The 9374-nt window shown below is 35.0% G+C and overlaps 1 protein-coding gene across 1 annotated transcript; it reads left to right on the plus strand.

Annotated features, from left to right (window-relative positions):
* Positions 1-232: 232 nt before the first annotated feature.
* On the plus strand, positions 233-7779 carry LOC128553238 (heat shock 70 kDa protein 12B-like). Its single transcript, XM_053534364.1, has 4 exons — positions 233-251; positions 2988-3122; positions 3494-3702; positions 6609-7779. The coding sequence occupies exons 1-4, from the start codon at positions 233-235 to the stop codon at positions 7317-7319; spliced, it is 1074 nt and encodes a 357-aa protein (XP_053390339.1). The 3' UTR covers positions 7320-7779.
* Positions 7780-9374: the final 1595 nt, after the last annotated feature.

Genomic DNA, 9374 nt, shown 5'->3' on the forward strand with positions numbered 1-9374 from the left:
ACAGATGTTATAACAGGAAAACACATGCGTTATCCCTACACAGACGAAGTATAACATACACCGAGGTCAAAACTAGAAAATAAAGGTACACAGTACAATTCTCGTGACCATGCTGTAACCTCTTAAACTGGTTTGACATGTGACTTAAATAGTGTAATTATTTTCTATTTAAATCATTAAACATTGAACTAATCTGTCCGCCCGCTTAACTCAATAGGAAAAGAGCAGACAGATGAGAGTTCGATCTCCGGGTGAGGTGTATGTTCTCCGTGGTGATTAAAAAAGCACATTGTTTTTGGAGACATTCGTCCTCCAGCCCTTATTCATGTGGGGAAGTTTGCACTTGCGTTCTGAGAACAGATTTAATCCTAGTTCAGAATCAAGAAACTACTATAGGTTAACTGCCCGCCGTTATGTTACTGAAATACTTTTGAAAAATGGCGCTTCCCCAAAGCAATCAGATTCTCTTAGTCACTCGTTTTTTTTAACTCACTTAGACTTTTAAAAGTATTATTGTATAAAAGTAAAATTATTACATATTATTGTTATAAAATTATTTACTTGTATTCATATTCATAGGTAGCAACTTTTAGAAGATATCGTCTTAATGAGATTTCAGGTTTTGATTAATGTCTTGTGTTGGAAGGTTTTGTTTGTTTTGGGTTTAACGCCGTTTCAGTCATGTAACGGCGGGCAGTTAACCTAACCGGTGTTCCTGGATTCTGTACCAGTACAAACCTGTTCTCCACAAGTAACTGCCAACTTCCCCACATGAATCAGAGGTGGAGGACTAATGATTTCAGACACAATGTCGTTGATCAAGATGTAGAGCGTGAAAGTGACAGTTTTTATTAGTCCGTTCCAAATATTTTTAGCTCACCTGTCACGAAGTGACAAGGTGAGCTTTTGTGATCGCGCAGCGTCCGTCGTCCGTCGTCCGTGCGTCCGTGTGTAAACTTTTCCTTGTGACCTCTCTAGAGGTCACATTTTTTGTGGGATCTTTATGAAAGTTGGTCAGAATGTTCATCTTGATGATATCTAGGTCAAGTTTGAAACTGGGTCACGTGCCCTCAAAAACTAGGTCAGTAGGTCTAAAAATAGACAAACCTTGTGACCTCTCTAGAGGCCATATATTTCAAAAGATCTTCATGAAAATTGGTCAGAATGTTCATCTTGATGATATCTAGATCAAGTTCGAAACTGGGTCACGTGCCGTCAAAAACTAGGTCAGTATGTCTAAAAATAGAAAAACATTGTGACCTCTCTAGAGGCCATATATTTCGCAAGATCTTCATGAAAATTGGTCAGAATGTTCATCTCGATGATATCTAGGTCAAGTTCGAAACTGGGTCACGTGCGGTCAAAAACTAGGTCAGTAGGTCTAAAAACAGAAAAACCTTGTGACCTCTCTAGAGGCCATATTATATATTTCATGCGATCTTCATGAAAATTGGTCAGAATGTTCACCTTGATGATATCTAGGTCAAGTTCGAAAGTGGGTCACGTGTATTCAAAAAATAGGTCAGTAGGTCAAATAATAGAAAAACCTTGTGACCTCTCTAGAGGCCACATTTTTCATGGGATCTGTATGAAAGTTGGTCTGAATGTTTATCTTGATGATGTATAGGTAAAGTTTGAAACTGGATCAACTGCAATCAAAAACTAGGTCAGAGGGTCTTGAAATAGAAAAACATTGTGACCTCTCTAGAGGCCATACCCTTGAATGGTTCTTCATGAAAATTGGTCAGAATGTTCACCTTGATGATATCTGGGTCAAATTTGAAACTGGGTAACGTGCCATAAAAAACTAGGTCAGTAGATCAAATAATAAAAAAAACCTTGTGACCTCTCTAGAGGCCATACTTTTCATGGGATCTGTATGAAAGTTGGTCTGAATGTTCATCTTGATGATATCTAGGTCAAGTTTGAAACTGGGTCAACTGCGGTCAAAAACTAGGTCAGTAGGTCTAAAATTATTAAAATCTTTTGACCTCTCTAGAGGCCATATTTTTCAATGGATCTTCATGAAAATTGATCTGAATGTTTACCTTGGAGATATCTAGGTCTGTTTCGAAACTGAGTCACGTGCAGTCAAAAACTAGGCCAGTAGGTATAAAAATAGAAAAACCTTGTGACCTCTCTAGAGGCCATATTTTTCATGAGATCTTCATAAAAATTAGTGAGAGTGTTCACCTTGATGATATCTACATACAATTCAAAACAGGGTCACGTATCTTCGAAAACTAGGTCAATAGGTCAAATAATAGAAAAACCTTGTGACCTCTCTAGAGACCATATTTTTCAATGGATCTTCATGAAAATTGGTCAAAATTTTTATCTTGATAATATCTAGGTCAAGTTCAAAACTGGGTCACATGAGCTCAAAAACTAGGTCAATATGTCAAATAATAGAAAAAAAACGACGTCATACTCAAAACTGGGTCATGTGGGAAGAGGTGAGCGATTCAGGACCATCATGGTCCTCTTGTTATAAAATAGAAAAGAGCAATTCTATTCTACAAGCACGTTTCAAAATAGTAGCTTTTATTGCAATATTTTCTTGAATTGTTTGGAAGAAACTATGTAATTAGTTACTGGTGAATTTTAATACGTGGAACAAAAATAAACTTAAAGTTGTGTTAACTCTCTTCTCAGTGACATCTGAAACGTGTTAGAAACCCTTCTAACTACTGTTGTTAATTGAAAACTGTCTGTCTCTTGTGATAATATCATTACATCTAGAACTCACAGGCAAACAACAGTCATTCATTAACTATACCTGAACAATATTCGGAGAACATGAAGCAAAGAATGTATATGACAAGTTATTCTTTGTCGGGGTTAACAACAACGTCACAATAATTTCGTATTCAATACTCATAGACATAAGGATGTTTCAGGTATATTTGATTGTTTTAAAAAGAAAATAGAATAAGAATAAACAGATAAAAGTGTACAATGGAAGGCTGACTTTCCTTTTGTTACAGGTGGCACTGTGGATATCACAGTGCATGAAGTTCTAAGTGGCGGAAAGCTTAAAGAACTGTACAAGGCTAGTGGTGGTAACTGGGGAGGTACTAGAGTTGATCAGGCTTTCATCGACTTTCTGTCCGACGTTACAGGTGAATATTATATATCTTACTGTACTTGAAATTTAGATGCATTCAAATAAGGTAATATACCTGAATTGAATTCACTAAATGTAGTAATAAATGCCAGTGCATACGGGACACATTGATTCAATGTTTTCACGTCGGGAAAACTTTGCCAGGTCCACAAGTAATATGATTCAGTATTATGATTAAGTATAAAATATTGACTCCCTTATCTATCCTTCAAGTGTGAACAGTGACGATTGTCACCTTAAATTGTTCTGCTACAGTCTTTTTTTTTTAATTTTCGCGAAGCCGGATAAAAAGTAGCCGTAAGAAGCAAAACGCAAAGGGTAGGACCATTTATATCTTAAATATCTTTTTATCAATATCATTTTAAGGTCCGGATGTAATGTCGAAATTCAAAGAAAACCATATAGAAGACTACATTGACCTGTTGAGACATTTTGAAGTTAAAAAGAGAGTTATACACCCCAGCAGTGACTCTATAGTAACATTCAGTATACCACAAACGCTTGCTGACTTAGTGAAAGAACTCAAAGAAGAAACATTACAGAAAATATTTGATAAGACAGTTTTCTCAAATCAGGTACATGTACAGTGTGTTTGTATCTTTTCTCTTTGTGCCAAATCGCGTATTTTAGTTGTGATATACTTTGCTTTGTCATTCACGTCAAAAATCCAAAAACCTTTCAGGTGAAAGTTAAAATTGCTTGTTTTCTCAATATAAACGCCTGATCCGCAGAAGTAGAAAAGATGGACATGCAGGTCTGAACAAAGTAAACATATTTACAATCACCAAGTAACAATCAATGAAATAAAGCACCAGTTTGGTTAAATACTTCTAAACAATGTCTCTTTCAAAGACCTCAACAATGCTAAATGCTTACAGAAGCAACTCATCAACTTTCTTTTGTCCAATAATGGCGTAATCAAGTATTAGTGGTAGCGTGCTAAATGACAAATCCATCAAAACTAAACAACGAAGTTTAGTAGTGGTTCACCCTGTAAGGAACGAAAGGAAGTGGGCTAGAAGCATGACACCCTTTCCGTTTAACATTTGGCTTGTTTTTCCTGCTTGCTGTTGTCTTGTTTATCATATTTGTGTCTCCCAAGAATCTAAAGGATATACACTATTCAACTTTCGTACTCAGTCACTTAGACTTTCAATATGTTATTAAAATAAAATGAATATAATTATAAACGTCATGAACAGTTATACCATTACTTGATTTTTGTCTTAGCATTACTTTAATCTTAGCGACAATTTGTAAAAATTTCATTTCATTCAGTTTAATGATCACAGAATAATAACAAATTAGCAGCAACACCCACTTCGGTCAAATTCACAATAGCCTAACATCTATTTATATCATTTGTTCCCGCCGTCCACATTGATTACCTTGAAACAACAGTGTAGAATTGAACCAAAGTACCTTTAAATGACTGCTGAGTGTTTGCAATGTCATGTTCTATGTAATGTAAGATGAGCGGGTACGACAGGTGTCGTTCTCGTCGTTTCAATAAGTCCCGCAACTTAACTGATGAAGAAAATAAAGTTACTTGGTTTAAGCCGCAGAAAGTACTGTTCCCTAAGTTTAGAGGATATTACATTGTGTGTCTTTTCATATTGAATTTATTAAACGAGTTGAATAAAATAATAAAATGCGAAGCTCTGCCGAGCATCTTATAATTTTATTCAACGAGTTTAATGAATTCAATGTGGAAAAGTCACAAATGTAATATTCTTTTTATCACATGTTAGCTTCTCCTACCGAAACATAAAAAGTTCTACTTTCTTTAACTATTATAAACAAGTCAATGTGACCGACGACTCTATACTATAAACGACGTCGACGTTAAGGCTTTATTACACTATAGTTTATTATCAATTTTATGTAATTGACGCGACGTCAGATATGTGATAAAATAATATAAGATTCTTTCACCGGTTGTAGGTGCAGATGGGAATTTCCGGCCTCGAGAGTTACCCGAGAGCCGGAAATTCCCATCTGCACCTACAACTAGTGACAGAATCTTTTTCTTGTATACCATATTAAAGAAATGAAAATAGAAATAAAATCAATCGAACGGCTTTCTTTTTAGAACTATTTCTTCTAGCAGCGTGTTTAAACAAAGCGCGGGAAACCAACGTCCGTAAACAGGAAAGACGTCATGACGTTTCAAAGACAAATAACAATGTTTAGTTCCGGTTTTGTTTTATCGGTTGCAGCGTAACGTTATGAATTTTTGATAAATAACGTTTTTTGCATCGAGAAATATACTATCAGGAAACAAGAGGAACTGTCAAGGTATCGGATTTTTACTCCGTTCTATGAAATAAAATGTAAATTGCTACATATATGTAGTTCGTAATACGTCATTTACAGCACGAGAGTCATCTTACACCCCGGGGTGTAAGATGGATTTTTCGAGCACCGATGAAAATACCGGAAATCCCCGTCTGGTATGCAAGAAAGTAACTTTTTTTCAAGCTAGGTATGATGGGTTTAACGTGCATTTATTTCGACTTTACTGAGTTCACATTATGTTTTTACCCACTTCAGACTGAAAAAAGTGGCCGAACGTAAGTTGGAAATGTAGTTTTGCAGTTTTGAACGGCTAATTTACGAAGTCTTGAAACTGATACAAACACCACTATGTGCTTGAAACCTCCCTTAGGTTGAAAGAGGCGGTGGACTTCTTTCATGTGAGGAAGCCAGCCAGCTGGTTCACAGAGCGCCGCTGGTTCCACTCAGGTGCCCTCTCATGCCTTAGCTAGTGCTTGGAGGTGCACCTGATATCTTCCTCTACTACAAAACTAAAGCTAGAAAATGCAAAATGAGAGTGGTCTACATCGTCTCTCAACACAATCAGCAACCACCCTTAATAAGAATGTTAACTGTCACATCATACGAGTATATAAATCAAAATATAGTCACTTTATGCCTCGTGTAAATAGTCATATAAACCTGCAAAGGTCAGTAAAAAAGGGAAATCTCACGTAATTGACGGAAAAGGGATATCTACATAACAGACATATACGTGAATCCTTCACATTCAAAGTATTCCGTTTTTAGTGTCAAACAGGTGATACATTCGATTGCGCGTTTTAGTTGTGCCTGAGTGGTATTGTTACTGTTACGATACATCGAGAGAATGGCAATTCTTCAGGGGAGGGCCCCCGATAATGTTGTTATAACTTCTGGCCCAACCCTTTTGTATATTTACATCGATGTATTTATGTATGCTTGTTGTATGTGTGTGTATTGAATATGTATATATATATATATATATAAATAATTTTAAAAATATGATTAAAGTAATGGCGATAAAGCATCTGTCAAAAATGGTATTTCTGTAACTTTGATTTTTTACTTTCAAATATATGTTCAATTTACATGTAATATCTGTAATAACTCATAAGGGTCTCATAAAAAGAGACATGACATTTAAGTATTTTTGTATTTTATCACTACAATTATGTTTTTACAGGTTAAACTAGTAGGGGTTAAACTACGAGTAGAAGCACGTGTTGCTAAACACTTCTTCGAGACTCCAATCAGAAAGATCGTCAGCCACGTTAAAGACTTGCTGCAAGAACCAGTAAACCAAGGAGTTGCTGCCATTCTCATGGTTGGTGGATTTTCTGAGTCGCAAATGTTACAAGAAGCCATAAGAAACAATTTTCCCAGTCTAGGAGTTATCGTCCCTAATGAAGCTGGTTTGGTTGTCCTAAAAGGTGCGGTGATCTTTGGCCATGACACATCGACCTTTACAGAAAGAGTAAGCAAATACACATATGGCGTGCGTATTAATAATAATTTCGATCCTAATAAACATCCAATAGAAAAGAAAATAACAATTGAAGATAAATTGTATTGTAAGGATATCTTTTCTGTCCATGTACATGCTGGTCAAACGCTAGTTGTCGGACAGGCACAAACGAAAAAATCTTACGTCACGATAGATAGTGAGGCGAATAGTGTGCCAATTGAAATTTATGCCACCTTGAATTTACAGCCGAAATACACAGACGATGCTGGGTGTGAGAAGATTGGCATTGTGACAGTTCCTGTGTCCGGACGTGGTATTGGTAGAGAAGTAACAGTAAAAATGATATTCGGCGGTACTGAAATAGACATTGAATGCATGGAAGTAGCTACTGGAAAGATTACGCATGGAATAGTGGACTTCCTCACATGATGCCTTACACTATAAAAATGCTTTTTCTTTTATTTTCAGTGATAAAATGATGAAATACGAAATTCTTAAACATGAACAGGAAGCATGTTAGGCAGTCAGGAGTTATTTTTATCAGCTTTATTGCATTTTGATTTTAAAATAAGTAAATATAATATTGAACTAAAACATTATAATGAACGCTAGGCGAACCAATATGTGAGAAATGTTTTTATCATCAGCATCATCATTATCATTATTATTATTATTATTATTATTATTATAAAGCACTCTTTTCACTTGTAAACACGTTCAAAGGAAGCAGACATATACTTATATTAAACGAACCTTGTACTGGTGTTGTTGAATAATGAGGAAATTTTAAAACGTCTCATTCAGTCAGTGGAAGAATTTGTTACAGGCACTTTTTTCTAATATGTTTATTTATCATATATGCACAATGAAATAAGGTTATCAATCATTATACTTCTACGCTACCTGAAACATTACTACCCATTTCGCAACTCGTATTCGGATTAGTTATATTCCGATATATGGGTACTTAATTGGCCTTCGGTAAGTAATACCAAATATCTTTCAAAGTCGATACACTTTTAGAATATACTAGTAGATAAAAAACCCGGATATCCAATAATAAAGGTATAATTTGAATTCAACGTAGGATAACACTTTCGTATGTGACTTTGGCCTAATGAAAAACCTTGAGGAGATGCGCTATATTACAGTCTGTCCGGTATACGTTCGGTGACTCTCCGGGACTGAGAACAGCTGAATAGTGTCTGTGACATAATAACCTTTCAACAAAGACTTTTTCTATTACACGTTCATTTAATAAGAATGTAAGTCGATAATGAGTTTACAAACATACATGTACGCGAGACCGGGTTTTAGAATATTGTTTCCTGAAATTGTTATCGACCTAAACATGTAACAGCATTTAAGTCCAAAGGATCGTCTCACATATTTTATTGTAAATACCAAAGGCACTCGGTGGCAGTGACGATAGTTTTTCGTAAACTGGTGTACTGAATGTTGCTGCTTTATGTCTATGTTCAAATTGAAAAGTGAAATATTGTCAAGAATCACCTTTTGAACTATACTAAAGGAACCAGCGCGATTGTTGAATAATGGCTAAAGGGGTTATTGAACATTACCTTTTTACCTGATCTGACCACAGAGATCTAAATTAAGGTAAAATTTAGTAACATCGATCTATTGGAAAATCGATAAATTTGCCTATATAAACAAAGAAGGAAAAAAATACTTAAACTTAAATAGAAAAAGTTCTATTTGGAAATCAAAAATTCGATACCCCACAAATTAAAGTTTAATTTATTCCGGATATTATGAATATTTTTTTTTTAAATATTTTAATATTTGGTTGGTCCTTTTTGACTTTAAATAGACCCACCTCAGTTCATATAGACTCTGAAGGAAACGGGTAAAAAAACTGACTTTTTCAAATATAACAGATAAAATGAGATATTTCCCGCAAAAAATCAAAAATTCGATACCCCTAAAAATGTAGAAAAATTATTAAATTTTCGTTATGTGTAATTTGTTTTAAATTTTAGAATGGTTTGTTTGGTCCTTTTTGCATTTTAGTGTGTACAGTGAACATTTCTTAAAAAATTCCGGCTTTTTCCGCCGTCATCCGTAAGTACTCGGAAACTGTTACGGAAAATATTGTCGTCTGCTAGTCTGACTTTGTCGGTACAAATTGTTATAGCTCAAAGCCTATAAATTGTAGGCAACTTCACATTGACAAAAAAAAAAACAACAACAAAAAAAAACCAAAACAAAAAAAAAACAGATTGTAATTAGACAATTTAAAACAAATTAATTGTTGAACTCAGAAACGCCGAAACCTAGATTCGCTGTCGTTTAAAATAACTCTATGGAGGATTTAGTGTTCAATTCGCGTTAAATATACAAATGCTTTTAATTTTCATCGCAAAATATACTTAATGCAACTAATTCTCATGTGTTTTCGTAAAGTGTAGCCTGTCAGTAATTGAGTTTCAAAGCATTCTTAAGAAATATAACGATGATTAATTT

Source organism: Mercenaria mercenaria, unplaced genomic scaffold (assembly GCF_021730395.1).
Source record: "Mercenaria mercenaria strain notata unplaced genomic scaffold, MADL_Memer_1 contig_3619, whole genome shotgun sequence".
In the NCBI taxonomy this organism is placed as follows: Eukaryota; Metazoa; Mollusca; class Bivalvia; order Venerida; family Veneridae; genus Mercenaria; species Mercenaria mercenaria.